Source organism: Chlorocebus sabaeus, chromosome 12 (assembly GCF_047675955.1).
Source record: "Chlorocebus sabaeus isolate Y175 chromosome 12, mChlSab1.0.hap1, whole genome shotgun sequence".
NCBI classification, from domain to species: domain Eukaryota; kingdom Metazoa; phylum Chordata; class Mammalia; order Primates; family Cercopithecidae; genus Chlorocebus; species Chlorocebus sabaeus.
The window spans coordinates 24,906,322-24,926,653 of record NC_132915.1 but is presented as its reverse complement, the minus strand read 5'-3'; the positions used below and the strand labels follow the sequence as shown (position 1 = coordinate 24,926,653).

Here is a 20,332-nt window from a genome sequence, read left to right as displayed (position 1 = left end):
ACTTTCACCCTGTGCATGTCCTTAAATCTAAAGTGAGTCTTTTGTAGTTAGCATATAGTTGGACCTTGTTTCTTTTCTTTGGTTTGTTTTTTAATTCATTCAGCCACTTTATGTCTTTTGATTGGGAAGTTCAATCCACTTAAATTTAAAGTTATTACTGACAGAGCAAGACTTACTTTTGCCTTTTTGTTCATTGTTTTCTGTTTTAAAGCTCTTTTGTCCCTTTTTTATCTCGTGCTATTCTCTTTTATATTTTATTGATTTTTATTACAGTGATACACTTTGATTCCTTTCTCTTTTTCTTTTGTGTATCTTCTATAGAAATTTTATTGTGGTTGCCATGGGACTTAAGTTCAATATCTTATAATTATAAAAGTCCTATTTTAGACAGAAAACAATTTAATCTCAATTGCATACTAAAACTCTACACTTTTCTTTCCCTGACAATGTTATTGATGTTTTGATTTATATATTTTTATATTATGCATTCATTAACATCTTTTTATAGCTACTTTTAATACTTTTGAACTTTTATAATAAAATTAAAAGTTATCAATACACTGTCATTAAAGTATTATAGTATCCTGTATTTGTCTATATATTTACCTTTACCGGAGAGTTTTATATTTTCATGTGATTTTGTCTTGCTCTTTAGTGTCCTCTCATTTCAACTTGAAGAACTTCCTTTAGCATTACTTGTAAGAAAATTCTAGGGGTGATTAACTTAGGTTTTGTTTGTTTGAGAGTCTTTATTTATCCTTCATTTATAAAGGACAGACTTGCTGAGCATAGTATTCTTTGTTGGCAGGTTTTTTTCTTGTCAGCACTTTGAAAATATCATCCTACTTTCTTCTGGCCTGCATAGTTTCTGCTAAGAAATCACTGATAGTCTTACGAAGGTTAACTTGTACATGACAAGTTGCTTTTCTGTTTCTTTCAAAATTCTGTCTTTATCTTTGACTTCTTGCAATTTAAGTAGAATATGTCTTGATGTGGATTTATTTGGGTTCATATAATGTAGGATCTGTGGGCTTCCTGAATCTGAAGGTCCATTTCTTTCCCCAGATTTGGGAAGATTTTGTCTATTATTTTCTTTGAATAGTCTTTGTGTCCTTTTCTTTCTTTTATTGTCCTTCAGAACTCCCATAGTGTATATATTATTGGTCTGCTTGTTGAAACCTCATAAAACTTTCTTCACTTTTTTTAATTCTTTTTATGGTTTTGCTCTGCTAACTATTTCAAACATCCTATTTTTCAGTTTGGTAATTCTTTCTTTTGCTTGATTGAGTCTGCTGTTGGACCTCTGTAGTGAATTTTTGTTACTGTATTCTTCAGTTATTGTGTTCAGTTATTGTCTTCTATTCTTCAATATTTATCTCTGGTTATTTTTATATTTTTATTTCTATGTTGAAATTCTCACTTTGTTCGTGCATTTTTCTTCTGAATTTGTTGAGCATCTTTATGAGTTATTTTTAATAGTCTGTTAAGTAATTAATATATCTCCATTATATTAGGGCTTGTTTCTGGAGCTTTATCTTCTTCTCTTGTTTGGGGCATGTTTTCCTGTTTCTTTATTTTTCTTGATTATTTTTGTTTGTTTGTTTTGGCATCCATATATTAGAAAAAACAGATTCCTTTCCCAGCCTTCAGGAGAAGGACCAGCCTTGTACAGGAGAAGACTTTCACCAATGAGGCAGGCCAGAGATTCTTGGGCCTCTCATACATTTCCTGTGTATGCATCCTCTCTGGACTTGTGTGTCCAGAGAGGACACACAAAATCCCTCTTATTGAGTTGACCTTTTTCTTTTTAAGAATTTATAATATCTTGTTCCCTCCAGTGTTCTTCTGTCATAACATGTGTCTTCTGGGGAAGCAGCATGTCCTGAGTTCTTTTATTTGTTTCCGGTGGCCCCCAGGCATCAACAGTATGCTGGGTCCTGTTCATGCTCTGAGACTGGCCATCCCCTTAGGCAGCCTCCTGAAAAGTCTGAACATTGGGTATATATTTCAGTCTTTTCTTTCCCATTTCAGGGGCAAGTCAAGGACTGGAATTCTTGCCAATTATGTTATGCTGAACTGGGTGGGGAAAGGAGCTCTGGTGAATGAGTACAAACTGGTTCAAAACTTCACCTTTGTTCTCCGTGGCCCCGGGCCATCTAGAACATAATGGGTCCTATTAGTGCTCTAGGAGACAAGTGGGACAGAAGCCAGTCCAGTCATCCTTTCCAAAAGTTGGAGGGAGTGTTGGTTACACTACCCAACTGTTTCTCCCCAGAGAGGTGCAGATTTGGTGTTTATCATCTGGTTACTCTGTGCTAAGTTGGGGGAGGGGCTACTGTGAGTGAGGCATACTATTCAAATGGCTATCTTTGCTCTCATTGGTTCCCAACCAGAGGTCTTTTCCTGTCAGTACTCAGATTCTGACAAGACAAAAACCAGTCCTTTGGGAACCCCCAGAAAAATCGGAATGTTGGACACATGGTTCTGTTGTTTTCTCCCCTCCCCAGAGAGAAACTGGGAGATGGTGGGTTCCTCCCGATTGTATGGTGTTGTGTTAGCAGAGAGGGACTGTGGTATGAGGGTGTGTCAGATTTTTCTACCAGCTACTTAGCTGATTTTGTGTTCATCTAGGGTGCAGGTACCTTTCAACTAGTTTCCGAATTTCTCACGAAGGGAGCTTATCTCCACATTGTGGTTGAACTTTTACGTCTGTGGAGGAAAGGAGAGTCCAGGGCTTCCTATTCTCTCATCTTGTTGATGTCATCCCAGTAGTTTAGTTTTAATACAACAAACACTAAAATTCAGAGCACCTAGTAGCTGCTTGGGTTTGTGAGTTGTTTGTGGGTGAATTGTTTCTCACCTCCTGTCAAGTTTTTGTCCTTTCTTTAATTAGTGACCAATGTGGCTAATAAAAGCTGGGTAAATATTCAGAATGCCACGATGGGGTTCAAATAACATACATTTGCCACAAAATTAAACAAACAGAAACTCATTCTTGATTCGGATGACAGAATATATACAGTTTTCCAAGCCCAGTTAGAAAAGTTATTACAGGCCAGGCGTGGTATCTCAAGCCTGTAATCCCAGCACTTCGGGAGGCCAAGGCAAGTGAATGACTTGAGGCAAGGAATTCAAGACCATCCTGGCGAACATGGTGAAACCCCATCTCTACTAAAAATACAAAAAATTAGCTGGGCTTGATGGCTTGCACCTGTAGTCCTAGCTACTCAGGAGGCTGACACAGGATAATTGTTTGAACTCTGGAGCTGGAGGTTGCAGTGAGCTGAGATTGTGCTATTGCACTCCAGCCTGGGTGACAGAGCAAAATTGTGTCTCAAAAAAAAAAAAGAAAAAAAAAAAGAAAAGTTACTCTGTTTCTCTCTCTGCTACCTGACATTTAGTAATATAGGTAATATTTAAGTTTTATACCTGAAATACCAATAAAAGAGTTTTAACAAGTGGTAATTAAAGATAATTTTGGAAAAAAAAGGATGACTCACACGTATGTGAAAAGAACATATTTATCTAATAAAACAACTTGTGAGATGCTATAATCAGTTCAAAGGAAAGTCCAAAGAATAGATACATTTATAGATAATAAATATTGAAATGATTGTACAAATGAAGGCAAAGTTGTTTTTTGAAAGGGGGCTTGTCTCTCCATTGGAAAGAGTTCATTTGTATGTCTACAGATAAAAAGTGTTTTGTATTGCTTTATATGGTTATGTATAATTTTCAAAGTTGTCATATAGTTCTCATAAAATCAGAATCAGACAACACAGAAAGGCATACTGTAGATAATTCATAGTTTTCATTGAAATATAATTTTTTCTCCATGGTAGCCTCTATTTAAGAGAATAATGATAACTGTAATATTTAATTTTTTACAATAGTTTATGCTAAATGTTAGAAGAAGTTAGGAGCAATAGAAATGAAACTGAAGTAGTAATATTATGTTATAAACTTTGTGAAGGAAATTTTATCTTTTATTGTAATTATCTCTCTATTCATTACCTGGAAGCATCCTAAAAAGTTATGAACACATGAGTCTTTCATTGTTAATTGAGGATAAAACAAAATAATGCTGTCATTATTCTCAATTTTACATTAAATTTATAAGTTAGCTATTTCTATTCATAAGAAATAAATGATCAAGCAAATGTGTATACTACTATTTTTTTAAAGAAAAGAACAAAACTATTTACAAAAAAGAAAAATATTTAGAATCAATAATGAAGAAAATTTAAATTGGGAGGAACCTCAAGGGTTGAATGAATTTCTCCAAAATTATTCTAGTTTGTAGCACCTCTTTAACGTTCCTCTTCTTTGTTCTAAGATAGAAATAGTAATAAATATGAACTGGATAATCACTCAACAATTGCATAATGGAATGGTAATCTCTAAACTTGGACTTATTTGAATGGTCTTAGAGGTCATGGTATGATATTAACCACCAAGCTATTTAGTTACTCAAGTAAATGAAGACTAGAACTTCTTCAAAAACTTATTAAAATTTGGGAATCCACATTCACCTATTTGAGTCGATGAACCACAATGGAAATGGAAATCTAGATACATTTATTTAAATGACGAGCTGTGAAGTATGTATGCCACGATGCATCTCTTCATGATGTGGAGAATTGCTAGATTATGGTGTCAGATGTGTAATAATAGTTATTAAAATCTAAGAATAAGCTTGGTAGTGGGAGGAAGCACTTTCTGACATTACTCATTGAATCAACTGCTATGTTTAGGTGAAGAGGAAGAGGAGGAGGAAGGTAAACTACCTCGAAGGGAGAGCTTGAGACCAAAGAGGAAACGGACCAGAGATGTTATCAATGAGGATGACCCAGAACCTGAACCAGAGGATGAAGAAACAAGGAAGGCAAGAGAAAAAGAGAGGAGGAGGAGGCTAAAGAGAGGAGCGTAAGTTAGTTCTGATATCCTTTCAAAAGCTCCAGTGCTAAAGAAGATCGCTCCTTTTAGATACTCTTTGACCTTAAAATTGGTAATTAAAACTACTTTTCGAAAGACAGCCTTAATCTGATGATGCTATTTTATTCAACTCAATTAAATGTATTTTAATAGTTAAAATATAATTTTAGAATGAATGTATATTAAAAATGGACCATAAGAAATTCTCTTATGAAGGATCTGAATTATCATAGGTCATTGACATATTACAGTTAATTTAAAGATTTTAAAATTATCCCACTAATTGTATGCATTGTTATCTAGGTTAAGTAGAAACTCCTAAATAGTGAGCACACATCACTTTATCTTATAGAGCAGGGTTTGGAAAATTATGGCTAAATCCAGCCCAAGAGCTAAGAGTGGTTTTTACAGCTTTAAAGGGTCATTAATAAAAAGCAAAGATGAATATGGGACAGAGTTGTATATCTTACTCAAGGCTTAAAATATTAACTATTTGGCCCTTTACAGAAAGAAAGTGTGCTGGCCCCTATTACAGAGGATTTGGGTTGTCATTTTATTTTTAATACAACTCAGTTATCTTTCAGTTCCACCAGGAAAACATTTTAGTGAATGCCGACTTTGTGTAGAATAATACATTAAATGCTGTTTAGGAAAAATCCAAGAAAATACTTTTCTTGTCTTTGCTTTTTGGAAATTTGCAGATAGCAGGCAGGTAGGAAAAGTGTGCATGTAAAACACCTCTAATAAGAGAAAACCTCGAATGCAAGAGAACAGTCAACCTGTTCCGCAACTCACAGGTAACAGGGCCATGTGAATCACCATCGGGTGGTAGAATCTCCTCCAAACACTCTTAAGACTTTAAAGCAAGAGGAAATTTCTAAGGTGTCCTTCCAAGATGACACACTTTTGTACTCAATAGCTCTAACTATTGTATTATTCTTTATAAATGATCGTCATTAAAAACAACTGTATGAAAAGTTTGTCAAGTAGAGAAACTGAGCATTAACAGACGATGGTTCCTTTTAGAATAAGAATAACCTCATCTACTTCACGTCTTAGTTTTCCTCCTCTTCTTCCCCATCTTCTCCTTTCTCCCTTCTGAATACCAAGACAAAACTTGCTTTTAAATTTTGACTCTAGTATTTTTTATTTATATCTGCTTTTAAAGTTTCTTCACGCTTCATTCCTTTCAAAAATAAAATGCAACACAATTTTAAGTCCCACGTATTACTACGATTGTTAGTTCCAATATTATGTAGTAATAGTTCCTATTTAGCAAAGCTTATGCTTTCCAACAGCGGTATTTCATTGAGAAAACATCACTAATTGATGTATGCGTGATATAGGTTGTGTTCCAAAATTTGCTTTTCTTCTTTGTTTGTGCCTCAAAAAAATCCTTTTAAAAAGATGAGTTGGGCAGGAATTCCTCTGCTGTCTTGGTCTGCTGACAGCCCTCATGGCAACTGCTCAATCTCTAGGAAATGGGGCCATGTGAAGCAACTGGATCCTGTGGCTATGACAGTGTCTCTCCCTAGCTGGTCTCACTTTCATTTTGATCTTGAGAATCAAGATCCCTTACCTCCCACTCTTCCACATAACCAAACTGTTTCCATAGGTTTTGCAAATTGTATTTTTACTGTGACAATTTGCGCATCTATTATAAATAGTATCAGAAATTAGTTGTGATTATTGATAGTTCTGTTCTCTGTTTTAGAGTCTATTTTTTATTGTTCATTTTGAAGATAAACATCTTTTTTTTTAAAAAAGAAAATCTTAGGTAATATTTTTGAGAAAGATTAGTAGGCAAATCAGGGCACATTTATTTGGGTTAATTAATTCAAGGCCTTTTTAATTTAAATATTCAAGTAATGCCTCAGGGAATTTCCCTTGCATTGACACAACATTTGAAACCAACTAAAACCAAGGTTGTAATGCTAACTATCTTTGGAGGCAGTTAAAAAAACACTGCCTTGTTAGACATTTTGGAGTATTTCCAGTAATATTACAGGCTTTTCCTGACCTAGTTTTAAGTGAATAAGTAATATATTCATAGCAGTGAGAAATTCAGCATATTATGCCTTCTTCTTCCTAACAACTGTTGTTTAAATATATCAAACTTAAGATAGAAAACCATTCTTGCACAGATCAGCCTGAAAATTTAGATGAGGCATGCCTATGCCTTTTAATATGATTAGCCCTTTCTTTGAGAGATTCTAGAAAAGTAGGTTTCCTGTAATGCTGGTTAGAAAAGTATTTTAATTACCTTCATATTTGAGGGTATCTTATGTGTCAGCAACTGTACACATAAGCATGATCCTCCTGGTGAAACAAACAATTAACAACAGAGATGTAAAAGATATACCAATCTGGGATCTGTTAGTACCAAAATAACCGTCTTTCTATACCATAATAATCTCAGAGGTCGTTGTTCTATTTTAGTGTACTTTGAGCACTGAGTTTATGATGATAACCCTGAACTATCCAGAAAAGTTTTGTACACATATGTTTATTCAATAAATTATTTACCCAGATCTACTTTTGTGCGGCATAATTTGCTAATATCTTTGGGATAATTGGATATGAGCATGTAATTGCCCGCAATCTTGCAATCTTCAAAAGTCCACAATATAGTAAGGGACAGGCCACTTAGATACAAATTATTATGACATATGACACTATATGTGTCCCGGAGAAATACAAACAAAGTAGCTTGGAGTCTCAGAGAAGCGAAAACTGTTCCCATAGACATAATTAGAAAAGGGATTATTAAAGACATTTCATATGATTTTTAAAGGACTTGAAATTTGGACAAGCTGAACTTATAAACTGATTAGTGTTAGAAGTGTTTCTATTAAAGGGTTTCCGAAAGTTGGCATGCAGATTTAGTTACCTGGCGAATCCACACATCAAATAGATAATTCTTTCATTCTTTGATGATGTTGGATTAGAGATGCTGTTTTACAGGTGATTCCTAATGGAAGTTCAGTAATGTAAAACTTTAAGGTAACTATATGTAAATATGAATTATTTTGAAATGGTTGGCAAGTTAAAGGCTTAACATATCAAGCAATTAAATTATTAATCATAAAGATTTTTTCTAATTGACTTTATTACTGATAATTTCTTGCCATCTATTTTATTTTATTTTTGCTAGTTTCTGAAAATATTTCAGTAAAACTGCTATCTCTGTAATTTAGAGTTATTTCTATGTTTGCATGGAAACAATTATAATCATTTTAATTAAAACACATCTTTACCTCCTAAGACAAACTAACCCACATATCATTCTAACTGACAAATAAAAAAAAAAACTGTGGATATAGATGCAGTAAAAAAAAAATCCTGAAATATTTTATGCCGTGGCTGCACAGCATCATAGGCTTTTATATGATAAACACCAAATAATTAAATAGAAACAACCCAATGCTTATCAGAGATGTATCTTAGAAGAGTGTATTTCCCTGGTTCTCTTGAACCATGATGATTCTTCTAAGTAAAATGTTTGGATTGTCCAAAAGACAAACTGTCTATAGGAAGTGTTATTTTAAAGGGTTAATATGAATTTTTGTTTCAGTACTCATAGCACGATTAAAAACTGTAGATTGGTGGCAAAGAAAGGAGATTGAAAGTCATTTTGTAGGGTAAACTATACAACTGTGGATATGTCCTGTTCCTCAGCTAGAACTTTAAGAAACAGCTTTTGCCTTATTTCTACTGTGTCTAGTCATGAGCTTAGTGAAAAATAAATTGTTTTTCTGAGTAATACTAAACTGGATTATAATTTTTGTTATTGGTCCGTATCTAGTGAGGGGAGAAACTTCAACAGTTAATTGAACAGAGAGAATTTCATAAGTGAATTGTTAGGACGTATAAATAATGTTAATTAGACTACAGAAAAGGTAAAAAGATAAAGTATCATGGTGATGGTAACTACTGGAAGCAGCTACCATCCCAAGGGCTGGAGGAACAATGGAAAGGGTTAAAATGAAAACACTGTAGCCTGGGTGTTTTATTTCACTTGTAGTGGCTGCTATCAGGTGCTAAAACCCAGGAGCTAAAACTCAGCCTCTGCAGAGGGGCTGATGCTCTGTAGTGCTGGTTTCTATGGGAGAGGTGATGAAGCTGGTTCTGCTAGCTTGGTAGCAGATTGGTAATAGGGATTCACTTGCAGTACGGCAAGGATGCTCAGCTCCAGGAGTGAAGAAGTGATGCTAAGGAGGAAGTGTCACCCCTCAAAGCAAATAGGAAGCAGAGAGGAAGCCACAGGAAAGATGGAGATCCTCTTCAGTATCCCCTGTTGTCAGAGTCTATATTGACCCCGCTAACAAAGCAGAAATATGACTCACAAAATACCAGCCCCAGCACCACAACGTTAATGTGTAGGAGGGTGTGTTTGAAGTTGGGACAATAGCTTAACAACTGAAATAATCTATTGCCAAAAAAACTGATCTCTATGATATGGTATTGCATGCCTCGATTTAAAATTATGTTGCTCTTGTTTAGATTTTGTTTTGAGTTCTGGACCCTATAGTGTTTTTGTAATACTAGGAACACAGAAAAGAAAAGCTACGTCTCCTGCTCAGTAGGAACTAAATCACTTCCACCAAATATATTTCAAGGTGAATTTTACCAACTGAAGTTATAAGTTTAATTAACAGATAACAGATTAAGTTACCTTTGAGAAATGGATTTTTATTTTTCCCGATTTCAATTTTTCTTTCTTTCTTTCTCTTGAGACAGGGCTAACAAAATGTTTAAGGGCAAAGACATCTTCACCCTTAATTTATTATCCTTATTGAAAAACAAAATATTTAAATGAAGTGTAGAATTGAGGGAAGGTATACAAGGGAACAAAGAAGAGAGGGAAATATCTTGATATATCTTTCCACAGATTTTCTAGTTCAGAGAGTTTGAGGCTCTAGACATAAAATAATTGCTTAGGCTGGGTGTGGTGGCTCATGCCTGTAATCCCAGCACTTTGGGAGGCCAGGGCGGGTGGATCCCCTGAGGTCAGGAGTTTGAGACCAGCCTGGCCAACATAGTGAAACCCCGTCTCTAATAAAAATACAAAAATATACAAAAATTACCTGGGCAAGATGACAGGTGCTTGTAATCCCAGCTACTGGGAAGGCTGAGGCAGCAGAATTGCTGGAACCTGAGAGGCGGAGGTTGCAGTGAGCCGAGATTGTCCCACTGCACTCCAGCCTGGGCAACAGAAGGAGACTCTGTCTCAACAAACAAACAAACAAACAAACAAACAAACAAAAAACCCAGCTCATGCCTATAATCCCAGTACTTTGGGAGGCCAAGGCAGGCGGATCACCTGAGGTTGGGAGTTCGAGACCAGCCTGGCCAAGATGGTGAAACCGATCTCTATTAAAAATATAAAAATTAGCCGGGTGAGGTGGTGGGTGCCTGTAATCCCAGCTACTTAAGAGGCTGAGGCAGACTGCTTGAACCCAGGAGGCAGAGGTTGCAGTGAGCCAAGATCGCGCCGTTGCACTCCAGCCTTGGTGGCAAGAGCGAAACTCCATCTCAAAAAAAAAAAAAGAAAAAAGAAAAAAAAAAGAACAACTTAGATTCAGGAAGGCAAACACTACTGCTTAAAGTTATAATAGTTCCAGTAATCCTGCATCAGTGTTCAGATTTGAGTTCTCACGCTTATGGGTCCTAATGTTGACTGTATATGGTCACATTTTAAAAAATGGGCTAAATATCTGATACCTGCCTTCCTTAAGTTCCAAAGTCAAGCAAAGCTTAACTTTACTAAGGTGTTTCTTTTTTACTTTTAAAGAGAAGAAGAAGAAGAAATTGATGAAGAGGAATTGGAAAGACTGAAGGCAGAGTTAGATGAGAAAAGACAAATGATTGCTACTGTCAAATGCAAGCCATGGAAAATGGAGAAGAAAATTGAAGTTCTCAAGTATGGTGCCACTTTTTATGAGTAGAAACACTTTCCCCGACATTGATTTTCTAAATCCTCTGAATATTTCCTATATATATATACACGCACACATACACACATACACTGTATATATAGTATATGTAATATTATATATAATGGTCACCGACATAAACATGTATATCATATATCTGCATATATATGCAAATATATGTATATTCACATATATCTGTTTCTTATCACTAGAGAGACTGGGCTAATGATTATAAATTGGAAGCAACTCTGAGAAATTGTTTAGAGTCTTTTAAATTCTCTGGTCATCTTTAATCATTTGTTCCTTAAACTGGAGTTTCATTAGCTTAATACATTTGTTGCCATCTCTTTGAAAGAGACAATATATTTGAATTTTACAAGTTTGTGTGGATTGCACACTCTTGTTTCTCTTCAGGGCCCTGGTCTCAAATGATCTTTTCATGTGACAGCTCACATTAAAGCACAGAGAAGATGCTAGGCCAACAGAACAGTAAATAGGATTCCAATTAAATGTTATGCTAATAGCTATTCCCCGAACATGTCAGTGACCCAATTTCAGTCTTATGTTGATGCTAATGTGGATGCAAACGCAGTCAGAGTACACAGATTTATAAACTCTTCATATGAAAAGTCAAATGATTATCCTATTCTGGGGGATGGGAAGATTCACCTCTGAGGATCACACTATATTTCCCTGCCCTGGTGGTTGGGGCAGGAGGAAAGGGCAGGTAAAAGGGAAACTGTTGTTTGTGATAACAGCCATGTTTGCATCTTCGAGTTTTGTCAAACATTGCATTCTTCCGTAAATCATTTTTATAAGTAGTAGTAAGTTTTAAAAACTATCCCCTCACAAGCCTATTTAACTAGAAATGCTGTAAAAACGATAGTATAGTATTATTGTCTCTCATGATGAAAACAAGAACTGAAATAGCTATCAGGATAATTCACTTCTACTCTTGGTTCTGCAAGAGCTTGTGTGCTATTTAAAGGCATCGCTTAATCTCCTGAAGCCTTAGTTGCCTCATATCCAAAATAAAGAACTATATTCTATATCTTCTCTGTCTGCTTGAAGCATAGCCATCATTTATAGTATTTTTGTTTTGTTTTATAGAGTAAGGTTTTCCAAGTTCCAAACAATGGTTTTCCCAGAAAACTTTTGCAACACCACAAAATTGTAGTCTGGGAACTCCCTTTGCATGCTCATGTGCACATCCATCATAAATGAAAGCAAAGGCAAGCAGCATCCCTCGTTCCACAGAGCTACAAATTTTGTGTGTGCATGCACATGCATCTGCACATTAAAATAATTTTCATTTAGTGAAGTGATAATGATGCTAAATTATAGGTTTTAAAAATATTCTTACCTGGCAAAATAGAAGTTTGGCAACCCTACGTGGGCCCCCTCAAACATATTTGAAATATTAATGGTCCATAAAATCCCCAAACCTGGGAACCACAGTTAACTATATATAGAATGTTTAAAATTGGAGCGATATTGTGAACTTCCAAAATATATGGTTGAATAAAAATTCCAGGGACTACCTTTCCTTTCCAACTGCATGGAGGTGTAGAAATAACCCCTGGTCTTTGCCTGTGTCTCTCGTGCAGGATAATGGAGGAGACAACAGCTTCAGATTTGAGTTAGGATCTTAGATCTCCCATTTAATAGCTGTGTACATTTGATCGAGTTGTGTAGTCTCTCTATACAACTCAGATTCCTTATGAAATTGTACATTATTGACAGAGTTTCTGGAATTATAAAGTGAGATAATTTGTGTAAAACATGGTGCCAGAACATGGCACATAGATGGGAAACCTAAGCTGTAGTTATTACTTCATCTCAGAACAGACTTGAAGCCTCATTCTTGAAGGGTGACAGGAGAGATGGAGAGAATTTGGGACCCAGCAAGTCTAGGCGGGAGCAGACCTAGCCACAATCAGACCCCAGAAGCCTTGTGGGATGGTGACACATTGGTACTAGTTTGGATAAACAGTAAGATTTTGAGGATGCAACAGAAGGAAGTAAGGCGTTTGACAATTTAGCAAAATCCAGGACCAGACCATTCTCAGATCTTCTAAAACATAGCCATAGTCCTGTGGCAGATTTCAAGGTCTCAGGCCTTGGTCTGGAGTCCAAGAGTTAAGCAAATTTTAGCAATGAGGAGGGATAGGCATTAGCATTGGAAAGAAGGACAATACAAGCCCTTAGTACGAAAGTAGACGCTGACAATGAGGAGACAGCACCTGAATCTAATCTAGACTATAGTTTTTTTTATTTGGCCCACATGTTTTTTGTTTCTTTTTCTTTTATTTTTTTAATCGTGGCAACATATACAATACAAAATTCACCATTTTAATCATGAAATGTATTTTCTTTATCACAATTTTTTTTTCAATATTTTTAAAAATTTAGGTTGTTATTATTATTATATTTTTGCCCATGCTGGAGTGCAGTGGTGCAATCTTAGCTCACTGCAGCCTCAAACTCCTGGGCGCAAGGGATCCTTCTGCCTCAGGCTACCAAGTACCTGGGACTATATGTGCACACTACCATGTTTGGCTAATTTTTTCTTTTTGTGTAGAGATGGGGTCTTACTATGTCGCCCAGGTTGATCTTGAACTCCTGGCCTCAAGCCATCTTCCTACCTCAGCCTCCCAAAGTGCTGAGATTATAGGTATGAGCCACTGCACCCAGCCTCAATCTTTTAAAAGTGGCAGTAAAATATTCAGATGTTCAGCTTTTCATGAACAAGTGGAAAATTTGGTCCTACATTCTTCCATCACAGTGACAGCTAGGACTAAGCACCTGGCCTCTATTAATGAGGCATTCCTTTTTCAATTTGCACCATTCTCAAACAATCCATATTACTAGTTTATGCTACTTGGCTGGACCTTGTAGACATTCAGATTTGCTGCCTCCTACCAGTGCAGCTGGGGGACAAGCTAGGCATGTTACCAAGACGGTGATTCAGATCTTCAACGCCAAAGTCAGCTCACAGAATGAAAGCACAAATTTAGGCCCAGAGAAGAAACAACTGTGGCTTCTCACTTGTCAGCAAGACCTACAGTCTGGTGATGATTTTCCATGGCCAGAAGTGGTTTCTGCCTTGTGGTTGCACCTGTGGATTCCAGCTGGTGCCATGACCGGGGCCAGCCTAATTCTTTTGGTTTCAGCCTCTGTGATGAAGTTGTTGGTATTTAAGTGCCTGACTTATCTCTCTTTGAATGCTCTATTGAGCTTTTTTTGAATGCCCTGTTGAGTTTCTCCCTACCAGATGCCAACTACATTATTAGAACAAGTGGTCAGTACTTCACAGAACAGGCAGGTAAATGTTTCTCTACCCCAGTGCTATCAATGCATGGGAGTGGGGCAGCTTTCCCTCCACCCTTTATTCCTTTCAGAGACATCTAACTTTGAGAGTGTGTTTCTAAGGATTATGTTATTAATATTACCCAAATTAGCCTGCATCATCGCTCCTGGCTAAATCTATGAAACCCAAGATACTAGGCTTAGTGTAACTGGAATAGATGTTTTGATCAAAGGTTTGGATCTGTGCCTGGGTTCGAAGCCTTCTTGTTCTGGACTTGGAGAAAGTTTTGAAACTTCTAAAAGATATTTTAGACATGGGCGGGGTTTTAAGATGTATTTTAGAGTGAGCCTCAGGAATGGCGACTTCTGGTTCTGAGGGTGTTATAGGAGACTCAGAGATAGTTCCCACATTTTTAAAGAGCATCTACCGTTAGGAACACGAGCACGCTCAGGGCGTAGGGTCAAAAGATGGTTAATATGAGTGGTTGCTACATAGCCAGACAGCTCTAGGAATTGGTTGTGAATCCGTATTAACCCTCAAACATGGCTCAGGAACTAGAGTTCAGCATCTTCAAGACAGTGGAATTGGCTCTATACAGCTGAAAGGAAGCCATCTCCTTTCCATCATCACTGTGGAAATTGTGATTTTCATTCTATGTTTTATTGTACATTAATACAATTTCACACATTCCTGTAGCCTTAAACCTATTGAATGATAATCTCTTGGTGGAAAGGCAGGTGTATCTGGCCTAGACCAGAAATGTATATTTTTATTTTTTGATCTAAAAATTACTGATATGTAGTCAGAATGGAAGCTGCTGTTCTCAATTCTGACAGAAAGCTCCGCTAAACAGAACATTCAGTTCTACAGATGATTTATACAATGAGGAAGAGTGTGTGTGGGGAGTTGGAGGGGGGAAAGGGAAACCGTGCCATATTTTCCAATTATTTGAAAGTCAATTTCTATATTTTATTAATCACTTCATTTAAAAATATCCATTAATGAGAATACAAAGTATTTTAAACTGTTCATGAGTTTAACTCAGAGGTTGGATGACTAGATCTTTCCTACCTGTAAGAGGTCGCAGCACTTACTTGATAGCAGCCAGCACAAGTGAAATAAAATACCCAGGTAGAAAGTAACAGGTCTACTTATTACTCATCTTGAAACCTAAGACTTTTAACTATATCAGAACATTACATGTGGTAGATTAAAAGTGCTCATGACTAAACCTAAATAAGCAACCACCTTATTTTGTTACAGTAGAATAGGTTTTAGACTGAAAATTGAGACTTGGACTTTGGGCTAAGTGCTTCCTATGACTTCTCCTCTTTGAACCTCAGTTTATTCAATTATAAAACAGATAAATTGGATTGTGGACCATGGTCTTCAAACTGCTGCCCTCCAAAATCACGCAGTTTGGTGAAATCAAATCAGGGCAAAGGAGGCAGAGGTCACAGGGAGAGCTACTGGGCCACAATGCTGGCTTCAAGAACAGACCTATGGTTTCTCTCCTCTACACAGTGTACTTCCATATAAAGCACTGGTTGGAAGAAAGAATGCTTCTGTGGCTATTAAAATAAAAATAAAAAAAACAGTTTTAAAAACCCACTTAGCTGGATATTTAAAGAAACTTATTTTGGAGAGGGGACAGTTCTAACATTTCATGAGTCTACAAATTAGGATACAGAAACACTCCAAGTATACTTCTGCAGGGAATTGGCTCTTGGATAGACACCATTAAAATGATTTATTTTGATAACAAAAATGTTTATTTAGCTATTATACTGACTACTTTAATTTCTGAGCTTCGTAGCACCCTGACCCAATGTTTCTGGGAGTTGTCCATTGGCTGGCTAGGCCTGGTAATTTATTAATGAGACACCCAGTAAAGCCAGGAAAGTTATCCTCAGATTTCATTCACACTTAAACAGGTGCTTCAAGCTGTCAGCTGGCCATTAAGGTAACATTCCTCCTTATTCAATCTCCCTTGATCTTTTCACACTTCTTTTCATTTGTTTGTTTGTTTGTTTTTTTAAATTTGTTTTCTTTTTAGTTGGGAGAATGAATACATTTCTAGGAAAGTGAAAACAGACCGTGGTTGATTTCCTGTAATGGAGCTATTGGGAAAACTTTGGGAAAACTATCTAGCTTCCATCCTCATGCTTTCTCTCCTGTTTTCTCGGAGCTTAAGATTTTCACAGACAAGAATCATAGTGTATACTTTAATTCACAAAGGTTTTTCTCTCATCTGTCATCGTGAAAGAATAAAAGATGCTATACAAGAGGACATTTAAGCATGTGAACACACCCACCAACATACCCTCAAAACATTCTGGATTATTTTCTTTTTAAATTTTTATATTTCCATAAGTTTTGGGGGAACAGGTGGTATTTGGTTACGTGAGTAAGTTCTTCTGTGGTGATTTGTTAGATTTTGGTGCACCCATCACCTGAGCAGTATACACTGAACCCAATCTGTAGTCTTTTATCCCTCATCCCAATCCCACCTTTTCCCCAGAGTTCCCAAAGTTCACTGTATCATTCTTATGCATTTCCATCCTCATAGCTTAGCTCCCACTTACGAATGAGAACATATGATGTTTGGTTTTCCATTCCTGAATTACTTCACTTAGAATAATAGTCTCAGTTTTATCCAGGTTGCTGTGAATGCACAATATTTCTTTCTTTTCTTTTCTTTTCTTTTTTTTTTTTGAGATGGGATCTTGCTCTGTTACCCAGGTTGGAGTGCAGTGGCATGATCTTGGCTCACTGCAACCTTCACTTCCTGGGTTCAAGCGATTCTCCTGCCTCAGTCTCCCAAGTGGCTGGGATTACAGGCATGTGCCACTGCACCCAGCTAATTTTTGTATTTTTAGTAGAGACAGGGTTTTGCCATGTTGGCCAGGCTGGTCTTGAACTCCTGACCTTGGGTGATTATGCCCACCTTGGACTCCCAAAGTACTGGGATTACAGGCGTGAGCCACCATGCCAGGCCTGAATGCCAATATTTCTCTCCTTTTTATGGCTGAGTAGTATTCCATCATGTATGTATACCACAATTTCTTCATCCATTCATTGACTGATGGACATTTGATCTGGATTCATATTTTTGCCATTGTGAATTCTGCTGCTATAAACATGCATGTATAAATATCCTTTTTGTATAATGACTTCTTTTCCTCTGGGTAGATACCCTGTAGCAGGATTGCTGTATCAAATGGTAGTTCTACTTTTAGTTCTTTAAGGAATCTCCACCCTGTTTTCCATATTGGTTGTACTAGTTTACATTCCCACCAGCAGTGTAGAAGTGTTCCCTTTTCACCACATCCATGCCAACATCTATTATTTTTTGATGTTTTGATTATGGCCATTCTTGCAGGTGTAAGGTGGTATTGTATTGTGGTTTTGATTTCCATTTTCCTCATCATTAGTGATGTTGAGCATTTTTTCATATGTTTGTTGGCCATTTGTATATCTTCATTGGAAATATTTGTATATCTTCTTTTGAAAATTGTCTATTCATGACCTCAGCCCGTTTTTTGATAGGATTGTTTGTATTTTTCTTGCTAATTTGTTTGAGTTCCTTGTAGATTCTGGATATTAGTCTTTGTCGGATGTATAGATTGTGAAGATTTTCTCCCTGTCTGTGGGTTGTCTGTTTACTCTGCTGACTATTCCCTTTGCTGTGCAGAAGCTCTTTAGTTTAATTAAGTCCCACTTGTTTATCTTTGTTTTTGTTGCATTTGCTTTGGGGTTCTTCATCAATAAGGTCTTTGCCTAAGCCAATGTCTGGAAGGGGTTTTCCGATGTTGTCTTCTAGAATTTTTATAGTTTCAAGTCTCAGATTTAAGTCCTTGACCCATCTTGAGTTGATTTTTGTATAAGGTGAGAAATGAAAATCCAGTTTTATTCTCCTGCATGTGGCTAGCCAATTATCCCAGCAACATTCGTTGAATGAATAGAGTGTCTTTTCCCCACATTATGTTTTTGTTTGCTTTGCCAAAGATCAGTTAGCTGTAAGTATTTGGATTTATTTCTTGGTTCTCTATTCTATTCCATTGATCTATGTGCCTATTTTTATACCAGTACCATGCTGTTTTGGTGACCATAGGCTTATAGTATAGTTTGAAGGAAGGTAATGGGGTGCTTCCAGATTTGTTCTTTTTGCTTAGTCTTGATTTGGCTATGTGGCCTCTTTTTTGGTTCCATGAATTTTAGAATTTTTTTTTTCTAGTTCTGTGAAGATTGATGGTGGTATTTTGATGAGAATTGCATTGAATTTGCAGATTGCTTTAGGTAGTAAGGTCATTTTCACAATATTGATTCTACCCATCCACAGGAGCATGGGATGTATTTCCATTTGTTTGTGTCATCTGTGATTTAATTCAGCCATGTTTTGTAGGTTTCCTTGTAGAAGTATTTCACCTCCTTGGTTAGGTATAGTCCTAAGTACTTTTTTTTTTTTTTTTCCCCTGTGGCTATTGTAAAAGGGGTTGAATACTTGATTTGATTCTCAGCTTGGTCACTGTTGGTGAACAGCAGAGCTACTGATTTGTGTACATTAATTTTGTATACTGAAACTTTGCTGAATTCATTTATTAGTTCTAGGAGCTTTTTGGAGGAGTCTTTAGGGTTTTCGGGAGTGGGCATCCTCATCTTGTTCCATTTCTCAGAGGGAATGGTTTCAATTTTTCCCTGTTCAGTATTATGTTGGCTGTGGGTTTGTCATAGATGGCTTTTATTACATTGAATTACGCCCCTTGTATGCTGATTTTGCTGAGAGTTTTAATCATAGTGGGATGCTGGGTTTTGTCAAACACTTTTTCTGTGTCTATTTTTTTGGGGGCGCTGTTTAAGAGGAGAAAGTTTAATAGGCAAAAGAAAGAAGAGAAAAGCACCCCCATGCAGAGGTGGGGGTTTCTGAATGGATCCTCTCTTTCGGCATCTATTGAGATGATCATGTCATTTTTGTTTTAATTCTATGTAGTATGTCACATTTATTGGCATGTGTATGTCAAACTATCCCTGCATCCATGGTATGAAATTCACTTCATCCTGGTGGATTATCTTTTTGATATGGTGTTGGATTTGGTTAGCTAGTATTTTGTTAAGGATTTTGACATCTATGTTCATCAGGGATATTGGTCTGTAGTTTTCTTTTTTTGTTTTGTCCTTTCCTGGTTTTGGTATTAGGGTGATACTGGTTTCATAGAATGATTTAGCGAGTATTCCCTCTTTCTCTATCTTGTGGAATAGTGTCAATAGGATTGAATGTCTGGTAGAATTCAGCTGTGAATCTGTCTGGTCCTGGACTTTTTTTGTTGGTAATTTTTAAATTACCATTTCAATTTCATTGCCTGTTATTGATCTGTTCAGGGTTTCTAATTCTTCCTGATTTAAGCTAGGAGGGTTGTATCTTTCCAGGAATTTATTCATCTCTTCTAGGTTTTCTAGTTTATGTGCATAAAGGTGTTCATAGTAGCCTTGAGTGATCTTTTGTATTTCTGTGGTGTTGGCTCTAATATCTCCTATTTCATTTCTAATAGAGCTTATTTGGATCTTCTCTCTTCTTTTCTTGGTTAATCTTGCTAATGGTCTATCAGTTTTATTTATCTTTCCAAAGAACTAGCTTTTCCTTTAATTTATCTTTTGTGTTTTTGTTGTTGTTTCAATTTCATTTAGTTCTGCTCTGATCTTTGTTATTTCTTTTCTTCTGCTGTTTGGGTTTGGTTTGTTCTTGTTTCTCTAGTTCCTTGAGGTGTTACCTTAGGTTGTCTATTTGTGCTCTTTCAGACTTTTTGATGTAGGTATTTAATGCTATGAACTTTTCTCTTAGCACCACCATTGATGTATCCCAGTAGGTTTGATAGGTTGTGTCACTATTATTGTTCAGTTCAAAAAATTTTCTCCTTTCCATCTTGATTTCATTGTTGACCCAACAATCATTCAGTAGCATGTAGTTTAATTTCCATGTATTTGCATGGGTTGGAGGATTTCTTTTGATTTCCAATTTTATTCCACTGTGGTCTGAAAGAGTACTTGATATAATTCCAGTTTTCTTAAATTTATTGAGACTTGTTTTCTGGCCTGTCATATGGTTTACCTTGGAGAAAGTTTGATGCACTGATGAATGGAATGTATATTCTGT

The 20,332-nt window shown here is 36.5% G+C and overlaps 1 protein-coding gene across 1 annotated transcript in view; it reads left to right on the top strand.

Annotated features, from left to right (window-relative positions):
* Positions 1 to 20,332, top strand: part of TMC1 (transmembrane channel like 1) — a 184,152-nt gene that overhangs the window by 37,378 nt on the left and 126,442 nt on the right. Inside the window, exons 5-6 of the mRNA XM_073022220.1 lie at positions 4,755 to 4,926; positions 10,730 to 10,858. Coding sequence (XP_072878321.1) covers positions 4,755 to 4,926; positions 10,730 to 10,858 — 301 coding nt within the window. The remainder of the gene's footprint in view (positions 1 to 4,754; positions 4,927 to 10,729; positions 10,859 to 20,332) is intronic.